This window comes from Phyllobates terribilis, unplaced genomic scaffold (genome assembly GCF_046119375.1).
Source record: "Phyllobates terribilis strain yellow unplaced genomic scaffold, ASM4611937v1 Scaffold_7__3_contigs__length_470593459, whole genome shotgun sequence".
NCBI lineage: Eukaryota > Metazoa > Chordata > Amphibia > Anura > Dendrobatidae > Phyllobates > Phyllobates terribilis.
In genome coordinates, this window is record NW_027362767.1 from 200,178,212 (window position 1) to 200,203,055 (window position 24,844).

Consider the following 24,844-nt stretch of genomic DNA (forward strand, 5'->3'; position numbering starts at 1 on the left):
TCACTAAAATTGATTGATATTGCAGTTTCAATGCAGTTACAAATTTATTAGTTGTACTTTTGAAGGAAACCATCCATTTTATCATGTAGTGCACTGGAAAGCAGGAATAAATTCCAAGTGCGTTGACATTACAAAAAAAGTGCAATTCTACAATTATTTTTGGGGTTTTCTATTTACCATGTTCACTATTTGGTAAAACTGACCTGGCAATATGATTCTCCAGGTCAGTATGAGTACACTGATACCAAACATATGTTGTTTTTTTTTATTTAAGTGGTGAAAAAAAATTCCGAAATTTTTATGAAAAACTTTGCTCGTATCGCCATGTTCCGAGACCCATAACATTCTCATTTTTCAGGATCTGTGGCTGGGTGAGGGTTTATTTTTTGTGACCTAAGCTGACATTTTTATTGATACTGTTTCAGGGTAGATACAATGTTTTGATTGCTTCTTATTGCATTTTATTGCAATGTTGTGTCTGCCAAAAAAATGTAATTCTGGCGTTTTGATTTTATTTTCTCGTTACTCCGTCTATCGATTACGTCAATTTATTATATATTTTGATAGACTGGACTTTTACGAATGCATCGACAGCAAATATGTGTTTTTTTATTGTTTTATTTTTAATGGGGCAAAAGGAGGTGATTTGAACTTTTTTGTTTTATTTTTTTAACTTTTTACTTTATTTAATAGTCCCCTAAGAAGTTGCGATAGTTTGAGCCGGCGTTTACATAAGTATCGTAATGCTGGTGCGTGTTACATCCCGCTGTAAGAGATTGACTGTGGCAGTCTACATGGGCACGTAGGTTATAGGAAGCTGAATAAAATGTTATCTTGAGATCTGCGATCTGATGTCTCATTCCAGAGAAATCCATGTTTTTCTTTATTAATAAATGAGCTGTTAAGATCTATGGGCCGGACATAGATCTCCCTGGGAATCTGCTTGCAGAGCTTATTGTAAATTAAAGGGCTGTTACTAGTTTACCAGGATGAGCGGACCCATAGAAGTTTGGGTTCTGGTATCCTACCCAAACATTAGTCCAAAGTTCAGTTCGGGTACCAGAACTTGATCCGGAACCTGAAACCCATTGAAAAGAATGGAGACCTGAACTATGGATCTGGAAAAAAATTCTCTTTCTCTCTCTTTGCAATGGACTTCCCCCAGAACTCTGCACATTGCAACGGAATTCCAGGAAAAGTCTGTGTTGGCATTTAACACCAGACCCTAACTGTCCGGTACGAACCCCGAACTTTTAAGTTCAGGTTCGTTCATCTTTAGCTGTTACCAGTGTGAGACATGTAATGACTGACAGACTGCTCTCCTCACCCTGGTAACGCCTCTTTTCATTTTAAGGCAGATTCTCGGAGAGATCAATGTCCGGACCATAGACCTTAACAGCTCATTTACATATAAAGAAAAAATGTGGATCTCTCAGCCATAAGACAAAGGATCACAGACATCAAGTATCATGTTATTCAGCTTTCTATGACCTGTATGCCCATATAGATGGCTCAAGAAGGACGATCCTACTGACAGATTCCTTTTAAAGATGTTAATATTCTGGTTACAGATTGTGGTTAAAATTATTTCGATTTTGTAGTATTACATTTTCAGCAATCTTGTCTCTAAGCACATAATTTCACACTTTAATTAGACATTATCTCCCTCGACAAACATCTGTCCAGGAACCAATACTTAAAGGGAACCTGTCACCAGAAAAAACGCTATTAACCTGCAGATATTTACCCTGTCACCAGGGCAAAAGTGGTCAGTTTTGCTCCTATTTTATTCTTACTGCTCCTCTAATTTAGTTTTTTTTTTTAAAAAAAAAAAATGCCCGGCGCCTGCACTTAGCCGAACGGTGCGGGGAGAAAATGAACTTTATTTTCCCAGCAGTGTTCGAGTATCAGTCACAGGGGCGGTGTCAGCGCTGGTTCAGTCACCGCTCTGAGAATACAGAGTGTCGGCTGTAACCGCGCCCCCAGTCCTGACTAACAGCCGGCCCTAATGCAGAGCCAGTGTCAGTCAGTGCGGGGACGCGGGCATAGATGCCACTCTCTATACTCAGAGCAGTGACTGAACCTGAGGCGGCGCTGCCCCAAGTGACTGATACTCAAACACTGCTGGGAAAATAAAGTTAATTTTCTCCCCGCAGCGTTCAGCTAAGTGCATGTGCCTGGCAGGTTAGTAACGCTATTAAAGATAAAAACATAATAAGCAAATACCATGCAGTAAATAAATAAACAGCAATAGTGCATGAAAATGATATAGGGTCCTTAGTTAACATAATTTTGATTAAAAAAATCCAAAAGCCGTCCCACCACGTCATGGTGACCCTATTCGGGAGAGTCCTAACCTCTAATATTAAAACCTTACCATTTGTCAAGTGACATGCATATGGATAAGGGAATAGAATGAACTGAAATTTGGCTAGTGGACACGCAGCCATGGGGAACTACATCAATGTAATGTCCAGCTCAAAAAAAGGTGGGCCACACCTCTATATGCACTGAATGCAGACAGACTGAAAAAGAAACCGAAAGAGATGAACTGGAATATAAATTGGTGTGCATGCAGTGTGTAGGCGCATGTTCACACTGGCCACTAAACAGACAAAAAACGAAGAGATTGGGTTTTTGCCTGTTTAGTGGCCAAGGTGAACATGCGCCTACACACTGCATGCACACCAACTTATATTCCAGATAATCTCTTTGGGTTTTCTGATTTAGTAACACTATTAACCTGCAGATTAACCCCATATCTGTAGGTTGATAGAGTTTTTTCTGGTGACAGGTTCTCTTTAAAGAAAGGAACCCATTTGTCCAGGCTGGTCACTACAATAAAAATGGAAATTAGCATAAGCTAAAAATTGGATAAAGTAGAAGAGGATATTACTAGTAGGAAGGCTAAGAAGTTTCATTTTGAGTTACATAAATCTAAGGTCACTAATTCACAACTGTGCCAAATATTGGAGAACACTTTTAGAGGTCCTCTAGAATCTATGGGCCTGATTCATTGCAGGTTTTTTTAGACACTTTTCTTTTGTGATTAATGTTTTTTTGCTGCCATCTTTTTTGCCAAATTAATCAAAATGGCGCATGCAAATTATGAATTTTGTGCAAAGCCCAAAATAGTTTTTTTTCAAGCCAGTAACTGTTTTTTGCGACTTTTTAGTGCAAAAATTTGTACGTTTTGGAAAATATCTGAAAAAATGTGCCTTATTACCTGGCATACGTAAAATCACTCCAGGGAGTAGGGTTGTGCCAAATATTGCAAATTTTCTCAAATTAGTCTACAATTCTGGATAAACCACATTGACGTAAAAATCAGAAAACTAACTAAAACTAACTAACTAAACTACAAAACACAACTGGAAAAAGGCGCAAATCTTTTGATGAATTTGTCGCAAACCACAAAGTCATCAATTGAGAGGTATTCATGCAAAAAAAAAACACACATGGAAATGCAATGATAAATCGAACCCTGTGTCTTGAATGGTCAGGGCTGGATTAGCGGCTTGGTGATTTACACAGCATGCACAAAATTCTGTAAAATTAAGGTGCTGACTCCATTGTTGCTCTGGTGTCACAAACAATCTACAAGTTTGATAATATCATATTTATTATAATAGACCATTTTTTCGATCCATGGGATAAACTGCCGTGATGTCTGGAGTCAGTCTAAACAGTCCAGGACATTTTTCAGCTCTTCCTGTTCACATGCGTAAACTGCAGCAGCTTTTTCTCCAGGATTTTCTGTATTTTCCTGACCTTAATTGAGTCCTCCATAGACTTCCTCTGGAACAGCTGCTATTCCAATGAATGGCCGCCCAAGACATATCTGGACAACAGAGACTACCACGAAAGTTACTGTTGCATGAGCATAACAATACCCAAGACAGAGACAAAATATTCACATACCCTGCTGTAATTAAATAAGTAAAAGCAGTAAATAACATTGGGTACTTCTTAAACATTGTTATTGATATTATCAAAAAAAACCTAAAAGCCATCCCACCAGCGTCAAGACGTACTCATATTGGGATGGTCATAAGCTTTAGTATTAGAACCTTACCATGTGTCATGGTGACGTCCTTTGTGAATAAGGGCCAAGCAGGACCAGGTCCTGAACATGGACACGCAGCAAATGGGAAGCTATATAAATGTAATGTTCAGCTCAAAGGAAGTGAGGCCGCGCCATTACCTGCACTAAGTGCAGAAACCTAAAACTAAGTAGAAGAAAATGAACTGGAGCATAAATTGGTATGCATGCAAAATAGGAAAACGTTCATATTCGCCATTAAACAGACAAAACCCAAGACAGAGACAACATTGGGCATAGCGATACCTGTCGCAGAGTGCATCTTCTTACAGTCACCGCTGTACTTACAAGAGCTTCAATCAGCAAGATATCTTGAGTAAACAGTATTTACTTCATACTGGATAAACATGAGATACAATTCAGTGTCACACAGTCCGTGTGCTGCTGACATAACACATTCAGGAAAGAAACAAAAAACACAGGAAGTAAAAACAACCAACAATTGAGAGCTTACCTCCCCACATTACAGCAAGCATATAACTTTACACACTATCGCCATCTGCTGTCTGGTTAGTATAAAGTCATAAGTCCTAATCTGTTGCATATGCCCACAATACCAACAATGTCCACATAGAAAATACAAGTATGTGTGGAAAAAGTGTAACCAAACTAGCAAAAAATTTTTTTAAGATAGGCAAATTGATAAGCATGCAAACTGAGTATTCAATGTATAGATTAAATAATCTCAGGCTTTAAGGACAACTTTAGAGGCATTCTCTTGGTATAACTGTATATGTCTATATCTGTATGGTTAAATATTTCTATAGATTTTAATTTAATTATGTGAATTTGACTTTAAAGGTAGGCTATAGTTTAAGTAACTTTTCAGAATAAGCTGTCATGTGTGTACATGTGGAATATCATTATTTATGACCCATTACAGTATATGACTTAAATCCTGCTTAAGTGAATATCTACAGTATCTCTTAATTTGCAATTCACTCTGAGCCAGAGGTTACAGATTAGCCACTGTAATTTATCCTATAAAGAGCACAAAGAGAGAGATTCCTGCTCTTAATTCCTTAGCACACAGATGCAGCAGCAACTTTGAGGAGACTTTACCATAGAACTGGTCAGTGTAGATGTGAATGCAGCTCTTGGTGAGATAAAAGACTTGTTAGAAAGCTCAGTGAAATCATTCCATCTTCCTGTTTTCACACTGTATACCTCAATCCTTTTTCACCCTCCCCCACCGTAAAGTATAATAGGAATTGGAACCTGACACTTGACTGTGCTGACAGTCCTTTTTGTCTTGAGCAAGGCAAAGATAAACAGTTTGGATAATAAGTTCACGAGGAAAGAGGAGAAGAATAAGTTGAGAAATAAGCTGATCTCTCTGATAAGATATATTACAAAGTTTCTTATATTTGACTGTACTATTAATTTACACAAACTCAGATGAAAGTAGAATTCCCATTTAATGTAAAGATTATAATCAAGCTTCCCATCATCTAACCATGTTTCTGGTGTCTTTTTAGAGTCGTAATGATGTGATTAGAGAACGTCTAGGAGCTGAACTGAAGCCTGAAATGCTCCTGGTACTAAGTGCATTACACATCTACATTAGTGTGAGCTCTTCTCGTCCAGGTCACAAGATTTCTCTCCGTGGAGTTGAGTAAGAACAATTGTTTTTTTTGTTTTATTTATCATAATATCCATCTTTACATACAGAATAAAAAAGTCTTATGCATAGTGCAGGGCCTGAGTGGGCTCCACACAGGGATTCACTTTTTAGTGTTTTTTTTATTCTTCTTTTCTAGTGTGTCAAAAAATCTGAAATACCATGTATCACTAAATGCCACATAATGCTAGTGAATTTTTGATTATACAAAGATCTATATTTAATATGTTTGTGACTTGCACCAAGTAAGTTGACATTTTGAGTCTATGCCTAGAAAACATTAATTTTTCCAAAAAATGATCAAAGCTGACAATGTTTGCTATCTAAAAATAATCTAGATGGGTGGTTGAGAAACGCTTACTTTCCTACTCAGGGAAATACAATAGCAGGTGTTGAAGTCGAAGTCTCTCTGAAATGTCACATGCTGAACTCTAAAAGAAGTGCAGCGCACCTGGAAAAAAATCCCCCCCAAAAAAGGTCAACAATGCCAGATGGCATATATCCATATGTTCTGTAGAAATGATATTGCCTTTATCAATAAAATATGCAGTCTCAGTTAAAAGCAATATATTATGATGAAAACAGCAGCAAAAATTACAGCAGTCTCATATTTTAATGACAGACCCCAAATATTAAAAGTGAAGTTCCACCATTGAACAAAAGTTCAGCTGAAAATAAAATAAAAAGTTGAATATCTTTGCAAATAGTTTGTTTTATACACTATCTTCAAGTTACTTCATTTAGTTCTCCTACACATAGCAGCTTTTACTTCGTCAACACAATGGGGAGATTTTATTAATGAGGTTGTCCACTACTAAACAATCCTAGCTTAATCAATTCTGGACCCCATATAAGATAAAAAACAGTCCATATTCACCTCCTGCTGTGGTAACGGTCCAACTATGTCGGCACTGCTGTTCCCGGAGAGTGATGTTTCACATGCTGGCTGCAGCAAATGGGCAAAACCAAAGAAATGAGCTGGTGCATAAGTTGGTATATGTCCGATGTGTAGAAGCACATTCACACTGTGGCCACTTCACAGACCAAACCCAAGGAAAAAGCAAAATGAGCAAATACCCTGAAGTAAGCCGACAGCATGTCTCATCACTCACCAGGAAGTCATGTCACTCACCGATGACATTGCCGGAACGGCGCCGCTGCAGAAAGTGAGTAGCCACTGTTATATTTTATATGGGATCCTGAATTGATTAAAGGCAATCTGTCACCACTTTGGAGTCATCAGACCTCTACTATGGCCATACAGGGTATAGAAAAGTAATCTATACTTACATGTATGGCCCATAGCAGAGGTCTGATTGCAGAGAAAAGCGCTTTAATCAATTTTATCTTCCACAGGCTTGGCGTCTGGGGGACGGGAATAAATCCCCGCCTATGTGCTTATTATTCCCCTAAATCCCTGCCTATATGCTTAATTATCATATCCCCCCTCCCCTGCACGTCACAGGGCCCTGTGACATGTACTGTGCTCCCTCTCGTGCCGGGCATGTGCAGAGCGCCGCTCACATAGAGCTCACATAGAGCGTGCTTTGCTTCCTCCCGACCCGGTCTACCTCTGCACTGCGCCGCAGGGTTCTATTGTGCAGGCGCCGGGGAGTCACTGTCACTTCCCGGTGCCTGCGCAATAGAAACCTCTGTGCAGAGCAGAGAGACGGGCCGGGATGAAGGGCGCTCTATGTGAGCGTTAAGTGAGCGGCGCTTTGCACATGCCCGGCACGAGAGGGAGTACAGTGCACGTCACAGGGCCTGTGATGTGCAGGGGAGGGGGGGATATGATAATTAAACACATAGGTGGGTGTTTGGGGGAATAATAAGCAGATAGGCGGGTATTGCTTGGCGTCCCCCTGTACAAAATAGAATTGATTAAAGCGCTTTTCTCTGCAATCAGACCTCTGCTATGGGCCATACAGGTATGTATACATTACTCTCTATACCCTGTATGGCCATAGTAGAGGTCTGATAACTCCAAAGTGGTGACAGATTCCCTTTAAGCTGGGGCTGTCTAGTAGTGGGTAGCCCCTTTAAAATGTTTAAGGGTCCATTTACACATGTACAGTATTAAACGACCGCTGTCCGGCAACATCTTTGCCAGTCATTGATCATTTAATAATCTGTTTAGACAGGCCAACTGCGCTTCTTATGCGCCGCGCTGAACGATCCTTAACCCCTTTACCCCTGAAGGCTATTTGCACTTTAATGACCAGGCAAATTTTTACAATTCAGTCACTTTATGAGGTAATTACTCTGGAACGCTTCAATGATCCCCCTGATTCTGAGATTGTTTTTTCTTGACATATTGTACTTCATGATTGTGGTAAAATTTCTTCGATATCACTTGCGTTTATTTGTGAAAAAATCAGAAATTTGGCGAAAATGTTGAAAATTTTGCAATTTTCAAACTTTGAATTTTCATGCCCTTAAATCAGAGCGATATGTCACACAAAATAGTTAATAAATAACATTTCCCACATGTCTACTTTACATCAGCACAATTTTGGAACCAACATCTTTTTTTTGTTAGGAAGTTATAAGGGTTAAAAGTTGACCATCGATTTCTAATTTTTCCAACAAAATTTACAAAACCATTTTTTTAGGGACCACATCACATTAGAAGTGACTTTGAGGGGCCTTAATGACAGAAAATACCCAAAAGTGACACCATTCTAACAACTGCACCCCTCAAGGTGCTCAAAACCACATTCAAGAATCATAGAATCATAGAATGGTAGAGTTGGAAGGGACCTCCTGGGTCATCTGGTCCAACCCCCTGCTCAAAGCAGGATTCACTAGATCATCTCAGACAGATGTCTGTCCAGTCTCTGTTTGAAGACGTCCATTGAAGGGGAACTCACCACCTCTCGTGGCAGCCTGTTCCACTCATTAATCACCCTAACTGTCAAAAAGTTTTTTCTAATATCTAATCTGTGTCTCCTCCCATTTAGTTTCATCCCATTGCTTCTAGTCTTTCCTTGTGCAAATGAGAATAAAGATGATCCTTCTACAATGTGACAGCCCTTGACATATTTGTAGACAGCTATAGCATCTTTGACTTTTCTTTTACTTTTGACATACCCCCAAAATCCTTTTTTATTGCTTTTGACATCTCTTGCAAGCCTTAATTCATTGTCAGCTTTAGCTAACCTGATACGTGCCCTGCAGGATCTGCAGACTGCATTATAATCTTCTTTAGATATGCCTCCCTCTTTCCATTTAATAAACATTTATTTCTTTCTTTTTAGCATGTGTTTAAGTTCTGTGTTCATCCATCCTGGTTTCCTTAAATGCTTCCCATTCTTCCTACTTTTCGAGATTGTTAACGCTTGTGCTTTGAGAATCTCATTTTTAAAAATTTCCCATCCTTCCTGAACATTTTTGTCCTTAAGGACATCCAGCCATTGGATCCCTCCTATTCTCTTTCTGAGTCTCTTAAAATCTGCCTTTCTAAAATCTAACCTTGAAGTTTGAGTCTTCACATGTCTTCCTCCTCTAGTTATCCAAAATTCTATAATAGCATGATCGCTGCCTCCTAGGGTCCCAGCCACCTTTACCTCCTCAACCATTTCCTCCCTGTTTATAAGGATTAGATCCAAAGTAGCAGATCCCCTTGTTTTCTCCCCTACCTTTTGGAAGATAAAGTTGTCAGCAAGAGAGGATAAGAATTTGCTTGACCTGTTAGTTTTACTTGAGAGAGATTCCCAACAAATGTCTGGATAGTTGAAATCTCCCATGACCACTACGTCATATTTTTTGGAGAACTTGGTCATTTGATACATAAAGAGTTCATCCATATCTTCAGCTTGCCCAGGTGGCCTGTAGTAAATGCCTACAATGGTGTCCTTTCCGTTGTTCTCTCCTTGTATTCTTACCCAAATAGTTTCCACAGAACTCCCAGTCTCTGAAGCTTCAATCTCTGTGCAGATATACGCTTTTCTAACATACAATGCAACACCTCCTCCTCGTTTTTCAAGTCTGTTTCTTGCAAATAAGTTGTATCCTTTTAGCCTTTTATTCCAATCATGTGTATCGTCCCACCAAGTTTCAGTGATTCCAATGACATCATATTCCTTTTCCTGCATTAGTAGTTCCAATTCTCCTTGTTTGTTGCCCATGCTTTGTGCATTTGTATAAAAACATTTTAGTTTGTGATTGGTTTCTCTTCCTCCCATATTTTTATTATTTAAATTGTTTTGTCTTTGTTCTTCCTTTCCACTTCCAGTAGCAGAGATCTCAATAGTATTTGTCAGCTGTATGGCTTTTTCTGGCCTTTTGCTTCCCTTCCCACATTGTTCTAGTTTAAAGCTCTTCTGATGAGTGTAGCAAGGCGACTTCCAAATACATGTTTTCCAGTCTTCGTAAGGTGCACCCCATCTCTAGCAAGTAGTCCATCGTATTGGTAATTCATTCCGTGATCCAGAAATCCAAATCCTTGTTGACGGCACCATCGACGTAGCCAGTTGTTCACCTGTAGAATCTTATTCCACCTCATTGTTCCATGGCCATCCACTGGGAGGATGGATGAGAAGACCACCTGCGCTCCCAATTCTTTCACTTTCTTGCCTAAGTCTTCAAAGTCACTGCAGATGGTTTCCAGGTCCTTTCTTGCGGTGTCATTTGTCCCCACATGTATTAGCAGGAATGGGTAGTGATCTGTAGGTCTGAAGAGTCTTGATATCCTGTCAGACACATCTTTAATTTTTGCTCCTGGAAGACAGCACATTTCTCTTGAGGTTATGTCTGGTCTGCAGATAGCGGCCTCTGTTCCTCTTAACAGGGAATCCCCCATGACCACCACTCTCCGTTTTTTCTTCACAACATTCTTCTTTCTCCATCCAGGAGGATTCTGAGGGCTTACAAGGTTATTCATTGCTGGCAAAGTCTTATTTTGCTGTATTTCTTCATGGTTCTCCTGCGTGAGAGCCTGGTACTGGTTCCTGAGCAGTATGGGTGCTGACTGCCTCTCGATCCTCCTGCTTCTGTGGGTCACATGCTTCCATTCCTCTGTTTCGTCAGGTGCAGTTCGAATTTCTTCTCTTTCTGAATCATGAAGAGATAATTCTGCTCTGTCTAAGAACTCTTCACCTTCCTTAATGATTTTCAAGGTAGTTAACCTCTCTTCTAGATTTCGCAACTTTTCCTCCAACAGGGACACAAGCTTGCATTTCTGGCATGTGAAGTTTGGCTTTTCCACTGGCAAGTCTGTGAACATGTAGCAGGATATGCAGCTCACCAAATGGCTCCTGGACTCTTCCATGTTCTTATTGTTAATGTTCTGAAAACAGTGAAAAAAGCTTAAAAAAAAAGCTTCAAAATGCGCGCGCCAGTAGGCGCGCGGTTTACCGATGTCCTCTTTTCAGCTCCAACAGCCAAAATCCAGTGTTCTTTGAGCTCGCGGAGACTCTTCACTTACCCCAAAATGCAGTGGGAATATGCAAATTATCTCCTCAGGACCCCTCCCCTGGTTTACCGATGTCCTCTTTTCAGCTCCAACAGCCAAAATCCAGTGTTCTTTGAGCTCGCGGAGACTCTTCACTTACCCCAAAATGCAGTGGGAATATGCAAATTATCTCCTCAGGACCCCTCCCCTGGTTTACCGATGTCCTCTTTTCAGCTCCAACAGCCAAAATCCAGTGTTCTTTGAGCTCGCGGAGACTCTTCACTCACCCCAAAATGCAGTGGGAATATGCAAATTATCTCCTCAGGACTCCTCCCCTGGTTTACCGATGTCCTCTTTTCAGCTCCAACAGCCAAAATCCAGTGTTCTTTGAGCTCGCGGAGACTCTTCACTTACCCCAAAATGCAGTGGGAATATGCAAATTATCTCCTCAGGACCCCTCCCCTGGTTTACCGATGTCCTCTTTTCAGCTCCAACAGCCAAAATCCAGTGTTCTTTGAGCTCGCGGAGACTCTTCACTCACCCCAAAATGCAATGGGAATATGCAAATTATCTCCTCAGGACTCCTCCCCTGGTTTACCGATGTCCTCTTTTCAGCTCCAACAGCCAAAATCCAGTGTTCTTTGAGCTCGCGGAGACTCTTCACTTACCCCAAAATGCAGAGGGAATATGCAAATTATCTCCTCAGGACCCCTCCCCTGGTTTACCGATGTCCTCTTTTCAGCTCCAACAGCCAAAATCCAGTGTTCTTTGAGCTCGCGGAGACTCTTCACTCACCCCAAAATGCAGTGGGAATATGCAAATTATCTCCTCAGGACTCCACCCCTGGTTTACCGATGTCCTCTTTTCAGCTCCAACAGCCAAAATCCAGTGTTCTTTGAGCTCGCGGAGACTCTTCACTTACCCCAAAATGCAGTGGGAATATGCAAATTATCTCCTCAGTACTCCTCCCCTGGTTTACCGATGTCCTCTTTTCAGCTCCAACAGCCAAAATCCAGTGTTCTTTGAGCTCGCGGAGACTCTTCACTTACCCCAAAATGCAGTGGGAATATGCAAATTATCTCATCAGGACTCCTCCCCTGGTAAAGAAGTTCATTAACTTTATTAACCTTTCAGGTGCTTCACAGGAATTTTTGGAATATGGTAGAAAACAATGAACATTTAACTTTTTTTCACAAAAATGTTACTTTAGACCCAATTTTTTTATTTTTGAAAGGGTAACAGGAAAACATGGATGGAAAATTTGTTGTACAATTTCTCCCGAGCACGTCTATACCCCATATGTGTGGGGAAACCACTGTGTGGGCGCACCGCAGGGTTCGGAAGGGAAGGAGCGCCATTTGACTTTTTGAATGTAAAATTTGCATGAATAATTAGCAGATGCCATGTTGCGTTTGGGGAGCCCCTTATGTGCCTAAACAGTGGAAACTCACACAAGTGACACCATTTTGGAAACTAGACCCCTCAGGGAACTTATCTAGATGTGTGGTGAGCACCCTGAACCCCCAAGTGCTTCACAGAAGTTTATAAAGTAGCGCCGTGAAAATAAAAAAAATCCCATTTTTCCCACAAACATTTTTTTATCCCCAAATTTTTTATTTTCAAAGGGGTAAAAAGAGAAAATGGACTGTAAAATTTGTTGTGCAATTTCTCCTGAGCATGCAAATATCCCATATGTGGGATAAAACTATTGTTTGGGCACACAGCAGGTTTCAGAAAGGAAGGAGTAACATTTTGGAACACAGACTTTGATGGAATGGTCTGCGGTTGTCATATCGTGTTTGGAGAGCCCCTGATGTGCCTAAACAGTGGAAACCCCCCACAAGTGACCCCATTTTTTAAACTAAACCCCGCAATGAAATTATTTAGATGTGTGGTGAGCAACTTAGACCCATAGGTGCTTCGCAGAATTTTACAACGTGGGTCTGTAAAAATGAAAAAAATATATATTTTTCCCACAAAAATGTTGTTTTAGCCCCCAATATTTTCATTTTCACAAGGATAGCAGGAGAAAATGGAACCAAAATGTGTTATGCAATTTCTCCTATGTATGTACCACATATGTAGTTGAAAACTACTTTTAAGGCACAGTGCAAAGCTCAGAAAGGAAGAAGCGCCATATTGGAGTTCATATTTTGCTGGGCTGGTTTGACGGGGCCTTGTCACATTGGCAAAGCCCCTAAGATGCCAGAACAGCAGAACCCCCCATAAGAGACCCCATTTTACAAACTACACCTCTCAATTAATTCATCTAGGGGTGTAGTGAGCATGTTGACACCACATGTGCTGTACAGAATGTTACACCATTGGGCGGTGAAGAAAGAATAATTACATTTTTACCACCAAAGTTTTGTTTTCGCCCCAGATTTTACATTTTCACACAGGGAAATAGATAAAAATGGCACCAAAATTTGTCACACAATTTTTGCTGAATGTAGAAATACCCCATACAGTGGTGGCCAAAAGTATTGGCACCCCTGCAATTCTGTCAGATAATACTCAGTTTCTTCCTGAAAATGATTGCAATCACAAATTCTTTGGTATTATTCTCTTCATTAAATTTGCTTGCAAGGAAAAAACACAAAAGAGAATGAAGCAAAAATCAAATCATTGATCATTTCACACAAAACTCCAAAAATGGGCCAGACAAAAGTATTGGCACCCTCAGCCTAATACTTGGTTGCACAACCTTTAGCCAAAATAACTGCGAACAACCGCTTCCGGTAACCATCAATGAGTTTCTTACAATGCTCTGCTGGAATTGTAGACCATTCTTCTTTGGCAAACTGCTCCAGGTCCCTGATTTTGAAGGGTGCCTTCTCCAAACTGCCATTTTGAGATCTCTCCACAGGTGTTCTATGGGATTCAGGTCTGGACCCATTGCTGGCCACCTTAGAAGTCTCCAGTGCTTTCTCTAAAACCATTTTATAGTGCTTTTGGAAGTGTGTTTTGGGTCATTGTCCTTCTGGAAGACCCATGACCTCTGAGGGAGACCCATCTTTCTCACACTGGGTCCTACATTATCCTGAAAAATTTGTTGGTAGTCTTCAAACTTCATAATGCCATGCACACGGTCAAGCAGTTCAGTGCCAGAGGCAGCAAAGCAACCCCAAAACATCAAGGAACCTCCGCCATATTTGACTGTAGGGACCGTGTTCTTTTCTTTGAATGCCTCTTTTTTTTTCCTGTATACTCTATGTTGATGCTTTTTGCCAAAAAGCTCTACTTTTCTCTCATCTGACCAGAGAACATTCTTCCAAAACGTTTTAGGCTTTCTCAGGTAAGTTTTGGCAAACTCCAACCTGGCTTTTTTATGTCTCGGGGTAAAAAGTGGGGTCTTCCTGGGTATCCTACCATACAGTCACTTTTCATTCAAGCGCAGACGGATAGTACGGGTTGACACTGTTGTACCCTCGGACTGCAGGGCAGCTTGAACTTGTTTGGATGTTAGTCGAGGTTCTTTATCCACCATCTGCACAATCTTGCGTTGAAATCTCTCGTCAATTTTTCTTTTCCGTCCACATCTAGGGAGGTTAGCCACAGTGCCATGGGCTTTACACTTCTTGATGACACTGCGCACGGAAGACACAGAACATTCATGTCTTTGGAGATGGACTTGTAGCCTTAAGATTGCTCATGCTTCCTCACAATTTGGTTTCTCAAGTCCTCAGACAGTTCTTTGGTCTTCTTTCTTTTCTCCATGCTCAATGTGGTACACACAAGGACACAGGACAGAGGTTGAGTCAACTTTAATCCATGTTAACTGGCTTCAAGTGTGATTTAGTTATTGCCAACACCTGTTAGGTGCCACAGTTAAGTTACAGGTGCTGTTAATTACACGAATTAGAGAAGCATCACATGATTTTTCAAACAGTGCCAATACTTTTGTCCACCCCCTTTTTTAGGTTTGGTGTGGAATTGTATCCAATTTGGCTTTAGGACAATTCTTTTTGTGTTTTTTTCATTGAAGACAAATTAAATGAAGATAATAATACCAAAGAATTTGTGATTGCAATCATTTTCAGGAAGAAACTGAGTATTATCTGACAGAATTGCAGGGGTGCCAATACTTTTGGCCACCACTGTATATGGCTGTACACTACTGCTAAGCCACACGGCGAGACTCGGGGGGACAGTGCGCTATTTGCCTCCTGGAACGCAGATTTTCCTAGAATAGTATGCAGATCCCATATACAGAGCCCCTAAGTGCTAAAAGAGCAGAATCCCCCCTCAAGTGACCCCATTTTGGAAATTATACTCCTTTGAGAATTTATCTACAGTACAGGTGTGGTGAGGATTTTAGCTACATGGGTGTTTTCCAGAAACAAGCAGCAGTCGATGATGCTGAGTGAAAATTGCAACTGCCGTTGTAGTGACCAGTACGTTGTGTCCAGCTCATGCTTCTGGAGACATGCACCCGTAAATTAGGCGGGTTCTCATCACTACAGAAATTTCAAATATGTGGACGCTAACTGCGGTTTAGGCACACTGTGGGGCTCAGAAGGGAGGGGGCACTTGTATTTGGGAGCACGAGCACAAAATGTGCTAAATTCCTTTTGGGGGGCAAGGGCCATTTTGCTTTTCCAGAGCCTTTGTGCTACCAGTAACGTGGAAGGCCTTATATTTCCGTTAACAGATGACAGCCCAGAGTGGGGCTTTTTTTGTGGATCGAGTCAAAGCTTTTATTGTGATCCAAAATGTTATGTAAATGTTCCCATTTATCCTGTGCTCTACACTGAGCATTGATATTGGGGTTTCTGTTCTATTTAAATCTCAGAGTGACGTAACTCAGATGAAACCTCCGAGGGATTCATTCACTATAATGTGGCAGCAGAGTTACTCTCGCCTCTTTTTAGCGGTGTCCTTTTTTTTTCAGAGATTTAATAAACAGACAGACACCATGGGATCACAGGCCAGACGGTGTCCACAGTGCCTCAATCTGCCTCATTACAGGGAATCTTCCGCCGGGGGTTCCGTCTGAATCATGTATTTCAGAGATTTACACGGAAACCCCGGTGTAAGCGCTCAGCGCAGAGCGCAGAATAAATGTTAGCCGAGCCTTTCTGCGATCTTTGGGAGGCACAAAGAACTAAGCATGTGAAGAATTGGTTTTATTTATTTTTTACGCTGTTCCTCGTGCGGTATAAGTGATTAGACGACTTTATTCTTTGGGTCGTTGCGATTGCAGTGATACCAGATTGATATAGGTTTTTATGATTGACAGCTGTCACACTAAAAGACACTTTTGTTTTGCAAAAACTAGTTTTTGCATCGCCATATTTTGAGAGCTATAATTTTTCCATATTTTGGCCGACAGAGTCATGTAAGGGCTTGTTCTTTGCAGGACAAGTTGACATTTGTATTGGTACCATTTTCGGGCACGTGACATTTTTTGATCACTTTCTATTCCGATTTTTGGGAGGCAGAATAAAAAAAAAAAAACAATTCAGGATATGTTTTTTTATGCTTTTCCGCGTGTGGTAAAATTGAAAATGCAGCTTTATTCTTTGGGTCAGTATGATTACAGAAATACTACATTTATATCGTTTTTTTTTTATGTTTTGGTGCTTTTACACAATACAAGCTATTTTATAGAAAAATAGTTTTTTGCATCGTTGTATTGTGAGAGCTATAACTTTTTTATTTTTCAGCTGATGGAGCTGTATGGTGGCTTATTTTTTGCAGAACAAGATGACATTTTCAGCGGTACCATTTTTATTTACATTTGTAGTTTTGATTGTGTTTTATTCCATTTTTTGTTCGGCGGTTTGACAATCGTTTTTAGCCTTTTTAGCTTTCTTTTTTTTATTTTTTTTACTGTGTTCAGTAAAGGGGTTAACTAGTGGTACAGTTTTATAGGTTAGGTCATTATGGACGCGGTGATACCAAATATGTGTACTTTTATTGTTTTGTTGTTTTTTTTTCATAATAATATTTATTTGTTGGTACAATATATATATTTTTTATTATTATTTTGTGATTTTTTTTAAAAATATTTTTACAACTTTTTTTTTACTTTTTACTTAGTCCCACTATGGGACTTTCACTTTCTGCAGCTCATTTCATGTCAGATATTGAGAAAAACATGCATATGTGTTTTTTATATAGTGTACATATGTATACTTCTGGTTTCACCTGTATATATATATATACAGTGGGTACGGAAAGTATTCAGACCCCTTTAAATTTTTCACTCTTTCTGTTTTTCTTTTTTAATAAATTTGCAAAAAATTCAACATTTCTGGTTTTTTTTTCAGTCAAGATGGGGTGCAGAGTGTACATTAATGAGAAAAAAAATGAACTTTTTAGAATTTACCAAATGGCTGCAATGAAACAAAGTGAAAAGTTTAAAGGCGTCTGAATACTTTCCGTACCCACTGTATATATATCATTTAGATTCACAAACATGTAAAAAGAAGATGATGTGGCAGATGCCTAACCTGGCACACTTACAGAGTATCGTGCATGCAAACAGGCCACTATCCACCAGGCCGTGGCACTTATCTATCAGTATGTGTGCTGGGCAACTGTTTCCGATTTCTTACTTTCTCACAGCTTACTGATGCATAAATGTTGTGGCCTGCAGGCAGTGACATACTTGCGCACCAGCGATTCGGGCGATTGTCTCATTAGCTGGATTCTTAGGCCCTCTGACCGTGCAGCATTTTCTTCGCTGCGTCAGCATTTCCAGCGAGTGTTTCACTAAAATGGCAGATAGAAACGGGTGGAGGAACTGATGCCATTGTTTGCAATGTGTTCCTTCACACTTGTCTGGCCCAAAGTTGTTATGCCAGACAAGTGCTGGTCTGATGACCGGATCACAATGTGTCATGTAGCATTATAATCCAGCCTCGACCAGTTCTTGGGAATGAAATGGTGAAAAAGCCATCAGTTGTGAACCTATTGAGTGTCTTAAGCTCATAAAACGGAGCCTGATTTAACAGATGCATATGAACCCAGCCTTAGGCTACGTTCACATGTTGCATTTTTGCAGCATTTTTTAATACAAATTAAAAGCTGCTTTTTACAGTGTCGGCAAAATCTATGAGATTTCCAAAATCTCATGTACATACTTTTTTTTCCTGACTGAATTGAAAAACTGTAACGTGTTTGAAATCTGCAGCATGTCAATTCCTTCAAAGTTTTTGCATCATTTTTCACCCATAGAAATGAATGAGAAAGCACAATAATGCATTTTTGCATCGGTTTTGGTGAATCAAACTAACTTTATTAAACATGAACTGTAGAGAAATCCAACAAGTAATCTGCACCAATGAACGCTGCAAGAAACGCTCCAAAAATGCTGAAAACTGGGCATTTTGAGCAGAGCGTTTTTAATTCCAAGAAAGCAGATTTTGGCTGTTGAAAAAAAAAAAAAACGCTACAAAAACGCATTGTGTGAACATAGTCTTACACTGTCTGAGCATTTTGTGTAAAGCCAAATGCACATGTTTTCAATAGTTCCTGAACCTGATACAACTTAACTGGATCAGAACTGATGGCAAAATTGATGAAAAAAATACATCAGTTGTCATCAGGCTTTGTCACCATATTACTCCCTATTGTTGGTCTGAGGTTGGCGATGAGACTTTCATAAATTTACTATGGAAATATGCAGAATAGGAAGCATAGTGCCCGCTGCAAGGTAATGGGTAAGAAAATGCTTGATGTCGTGGCTCTTTTGCCCAAAAAGCGTTTGGCAAGCGTTCATCTTTCTTGGCTGCTCACCAGCGTCCCCCACACATAGCTTTGTCATTGAGGAAAAAAATGGCAAAAGCAGGAAAAAAAAACTTCTTGTACTTTATTTGTGAAAACAACTGATCATGATTATTATCCACTGAACAAAAGTGTGTTATTTTGCCTAATGCGCCTTAACAGTAGTTTGTCCCCCTGCCAACAATCCTAATGACACATCAGAACAGAGACATTATGGGACTCTGATGATCGTGAATGTTAACTCTGTTCATTAAAGGCTTTGCACTGATACATCGGGAATATATTATTTTAAATGGACTCAGAGATATTCATGAATTCTCTCATTAAGAGTAAAAGATGATTTCTAACAGGAGTCATTAATGCACATTTTTTTCTGCTTGATTATTTTGAAAGAATCCTTAGCAAGTATGTTTTGTGCTAAAATCGCTTGTGTTAGCCCACGTTCACACGTTCAGTATTTGGTCAGGATTTTACATCAGTATTTGTAAGCTAAAACCAGGAGTGGGTGATAAATACAGAAGTGGTGACGTGTTTCTATTATACTTTTCCTCTGATTGTTCCACTCCTGGTTTTGGCTACAAATACTGATGTAAAATACTGACTGAATACTGACCGTGTGAATGTGAGCTAACCTTGGAAACAAAACAGATAATGCATGGCTGGTGTTATCAGTACAGCTGTACTCTAGAATGCTGTTTGTGGTGTATATGGTGATGATAATGGGGTATGGACTGGCAGTGCAAGACTAGTCAGAATAATTGGTTATTGTTACCTCTGACTATGAAAAATTGTTACTTTTTCTGGTTTGAGTTTAGAAATATATGACCTCATGTGAATGGAACAGTTTCAGAAACATTATTGTAAAATGGAATAAAAATAGTACAAACAATTTTGAAATTCACAGTGTGTGTGCATGTATTTGAGGATGTGTATGTGTGTATATATATGTTTATGGTGGGTGTGTTTAGGCGTGTGTGTGGTTGTATATGTTTATATGTATGTGTGTGTATTTGAGTATGTGCATGTGTATATGTGTGTATATGTGTATGTCTAGGTGTTTGTATGTGTGTTTATCTGGGAGTATGTGTATGTTTGCATGTATGTATCTGTATGTGTGTATATGTCTGAGTGTGTATTTGACTATGCGCATGTGTGTATATGTGTATGCATGTGTATATGTGCTGGGTCGGTATATGTGTGTATATCTGTTTGTGTGTGTTTGGTTGGGTATATGTGTGTATATGTGTATGTATGTGTTTGGGTGGGTTTATGTATGTGTGTGTCTTTTTGTGGGAATATGTGTGTGTGCATGTACGTGTATGTGTGTTTTTTGTGTCTGTATGTTTGTGTGGATGTGTTTGGATGGGTGAGTATATGTGTGTATATATGTATGTGTGTTTGTATTTGTGTATATACTGTATGTGTTTGTATGTGTGTTTGTATTAGAGTACGTGTGTATATGTCTGTGTGTGTATATGTATGTAGCTGTATATATTTGTTTGTATTTGTGTGTGTGTATATGTGTGTGTATGTGTGTGGATGTGAGCATCTGTGTATATTTGTTTGTATATGTGTGTATATATGTATGTGTTTGGGTGGGTGAGTGTGTGTATATGTGTGTATGTGAGTATCTGTGTATATTTGTTTGTATTTGAGTGTGTACGTGTTTGGATGTGTGTATGTGTGTTTGTATTTGAGTACATGTGTATCTCTGTGTGTATACATATATATATATATATATATATATATACATATATTTATGTGTGTGTTTGTATTTGAGTATGTGTATGTCTATTTATGTGTATCTATGTGTTTGGGTAGGTGTACGTATGTGTGTTTGCATTTGAGTATATGTGTACAGTATGTCTATGTGTTTGTATGTGTATGTATTTGTGTATATTTGTTTGTGTATGAGTATGCGTGTGTGTGTGTGTTTGGATGTATGTGTACATATGTGTGTTTGTGTGTATATATGGGTGTATGTGAGTGTCTGTGTATTTGTTTGCATTTGTGTGTGTATGTGAGTATATGTATGTCTCTAGTGTGTGTGTGTATATGTGTGTGTGTGTGTGGTGTTTGTGTTGGTGTATGTGTATATACCGTGCTGCTCACCATTATTGGCACGCCTTCATTTTTTCATAGACTCTAAAATATCTTCAGAAATAAATGGAAATGTACCAAAGTTATATCCTCAGGATTTTTTTAATTAGTGGCCCAAAGTAATACAACAATAAAACATTGTTTTTCAAATTCCATGTTGCAATTTCAAAGAAGAAACAGAATAACCAGCATGTGCAGCAATAAAGGCACCCCTAATTAATACTTGGTTGCCCCCCTAATTAATACTTGGTTGCCCACCCTTTGGCATTGCTGACGGCCTCCAGACTGTTCTTGTAGCCATCTATAAGCTTCTTGCTCTTCTCTGCTGGAATTTTCTCCCATCATCCTTTGCAGTTTTTTCAAGCTCTTGGATGTTTGCAGGGTTCTTTTTCCCAATGGCAGATTTCAGCTCACCCCAAAGATTTTCAATGGGATTGAGGTCAGGACTCATTGCTGGCCATTTTAAAACAGTCCACTTTTTATTTTTCAACCATTCCTGTGTACTTTTGGATGTGCGCTTTGGGTCAATGTCTTGCTGGAGGACCCATGATCTTCGACTCAAACCAAATTTTTTTACACTGGGTAGAACATTTTGCACTAAAATCTCTTGATAATTCTCTGATTTCATGATTCCTGTGATACGGTCAAGGCATCTGGTACCAGATGCAGCAAAGCAACCCCACAGCATTATACACCGCGTGCAGAATTATTAGGCAAATTAGTATTTTGATCACATGATACTTTTTATACATGTCGTCCTACTCCAAGCTGCATAGGCTTGAGAGCCAACTACCAGTTAAGTAAATCTGGTGATGTGCATCTCTGTAATGAGGAGGAGTGTTGACTAATGACATCAACACCCTATATAAGGTGGGCTTAATTATTAGGCAACTTCCTTTCCTTTGGCAAAATGGGTCAGAAGAGAGATTTGACGGGCTCTGAAAAGTCCAAAATTGTGAGATGTCTTGCAGAGGGAGGCAGCAGTCTTGAAATTTCCAAACTTTTGAAGCGTGATCACCGAACAATCAAGCGTTTCATGGCAAATAGCCAACAGGGTCGCAAGAACCGTGTTGGCCAAAAAGGCGCAAAATAACTGCCCATGAATTGAGGAAAATCAAGCGTGAAGCTGCCAAGATGCCATTTGCCACCAGTTTTACCATATTTCAGAGCTGCAACGTTACTGGAGCATCAAAAAGCACAAGGTGTGCGATACTCAGGGACATGGCCAAGCTAAGGAAGGCTGAAAAACGACCATCTTTGAACAAGAAACATAAGATAAAATGTCAAGAATGGGACAAGAAATATCTTAAGACTAATTTTTCAAAGGTTTTATGGACTGATGAAATGAGAGTGACTCTTGATGGGCCAGATGGATGGGCCAGAGGCGGGATCAGTAAAGGGCAGAGATCTCCATTCTGACTCAGACGCCAGCAAGGTGGAGGTGGGGTACTGGTATGGGCTGGTATCATCAAAGATGAACTTGTGGGACCTTTTCGGGTTGAGGATGGAGAGAAGCTCAACTCCCAGACCTACTGCCAGTTTCTGGAAGACAACTTCTTCAAGCAGTGGTAAAGAAAGAAGTCGGCATCCTTCAAGAAAAACATGATTTTCATGCAGGACAATGCTCCATCACATGCATCCAACTACTCCACAGCGTGTCCGGCCAGTAAAGGTCTAAAATAAGAAAAAAAAAATGACATGGCCCCCTTGTTCACCAGATCTGAACCCCATAGAGTACCTGTGGTCCATCATAAAATGTGAGATCTACAGGGAGGATAAACAGTACACCTCTCGGAACAGTGTCTGGGAGGCTGTGGTGGCTGCTGCACGCAATGTTGATCGAAAACAGATCAAGCAACTGAAAGAATCTATGGATGGAAGGCTGTTGAGTGTTATCATAAAGAAAGGTGGCTACATTGATCATTAATTTTTTTGGTTTTTGTTTTTGCATGTCAGAAATGTTTATTTCTAAATTTTGTGCACTGATATTGGTTTACCTGGTGAAAATAAACAAGTGAGATGGGATTATATTTGGTTTTTATTAAGTTGCCTAATAATTCTGCATAGTAATAGTTACCTGCACAAACAGATATCCTCCTAAGATAGCCAAATCTAAAAAAAAAAAACACTCCAACTTCCAAAAATATTAAGCTTGGATATTTATGTGTCTTTTGGGTTGATTGAGAACATAGTTGTTGATCAATAATAAAAATAATCCTCTAAAATACAACTTGCTTAATAATTCTGTACACAGTGTAGATCCTCCACCATGCTTAACTGTTGGTAAGGTGTTCTTTTCCTTATAAGCTTCATTGCGCCGTTTGTAAACAAGCTGTTGTTTGCATTGCCAAAAAGCTCTATTTTTGTTTCATCTGTCCAGAGAACATTTTCCCAGAAGGATTGTGGTTTGTCAAGGTACTCTTTGCAAAGATCAGTCGTTCCTTTTTATGTCTTTTCTTCAGCAATGGTTTCTAACTTGGCCTTCGCCCATAAAGCTCTGCTTGGTTTAGTGTGCGGTGTATGGTACTTGTTGAAACCATGACCCCAGACTGTTCCAGGTTGGCCTTCAGGTCTTTGGATGTTTGACGTGGTGTTTTTTCCACCAACCTTTGAAGATATCTCTTGTCAATTTTCCTCTTTCCCCCACGTCTAGGGAAGTTCTTGACGGATACATGCTTGGAAAACTTCTTAATAACATTGCGCATTGTTGAAACTGGAATACCAAGGTCTTTGGAGATGGCCTTATACTCTTTGGCAGTCTTGTGATTGCTCAGAATAGCAGTTCTGATGTCCTCAGACAGTTCCTTTGTCTTTAGCATTGTGACAAAAGAACAGGGCCTAACATGTGGCTTTTTAAAACACTGAAGTCATCATTCATTGGCTAATTCATGTCACATGGGCACCGACAATTAATCACAGGTGAATTTCTTTTGTGATTTACCACAGGCGAGGCAAAATGTATTTCTATACTAAATTAATGTAAAAGGGTGCCAATACCAGTGTCAGAGCAAGCTTAGGTTTTTCTATCTTTCCCTCCCATTGTTTTTTTGTTTTTTTTGGGGGTTATATGTGTGTATGTGAGTATATATGTATTTGTGTATATATATGTGGGTGTATGTGTTTGAGTGGGTATATGTGTGTATGTGAGTATATGTGTATTTGTGTGTGTGTGTACATATGTATATTTGTTTGGGTGGGTGTATGTACAGTACAGACCAAAAGTTTGGACACACCTTCTCATTTAAAGATTTTTCTGTATTTTCTTGACTATGAAAATTGTACATTCACATTGAAGGCATCAAAACTATGAATTAACACATGTGGAATTATATACTTAACAAAAAGTGTGAAACAACTGAAAATATGTTTTATATTCTAGGTTCTTCAAAGTAGCCACCTTTTGCTTTGATGACTGCTTTGCACACTCTTGGCATTCTCTTGATGAGCTTCAAGAGGTAGTCACCGGAAATGGTCTTCCAACAATCTTGAAGGAGTTTCCAGAGATGCTTAGCACTTGTTGGCCCTTTTGCCTTCACTTTGCGGTCCAGCTCACCCCAAACCATCTCAATTGGGTTCAAGTCTGGTGACTGTGGAGGCCAGGTCATCTGTCGTAGCACCCCATCACTCTCCTACTTGGTCAACTAGCCCTTACACAGCCTGGAGGTGTGTTTGGAGTCATTGTCCTGTTGAAAAATAAATGATGGTCCAACTAAACGCAAACTGGATGGAATAGCATGCCGCTGCAAGATGCTGTGGTATCCATGCTGGTTCAGTATGCCTTCAATTTTGAATAAATCCCCAACAGTGTTACCAGGAAAGCACCCCTACACCATCACACCTCCTCCTCCATGCTTCACGGTGGGAACCAGGTATGTAGAGTCCATCCGTTCACCTT

General features: G+C 39.8%; 1 protein-coding gene across 1 annotated transcript in view; it reads left to right on the forward strand.

Annotated features, from left to right (window-relative positions):
• Positions 1-24,844, forward strand: part of FRMPD3 (FERM and PDZ domain containing 3) — a 409,804-nt gene that overhangs the window by 317,799 nt on the left and 67,161 nt on the right. The window contains exon 11 of the mRNA XM_073639657.1: positions 5,581-5,717. Within this exon, the coding sequence (XP_073495758.1) occupies positions 5,581-5,717 (137 nt within the window). The remainder of the gene's footprint in view (positions 1-5,580; positions 5,718-24,844) is intronic.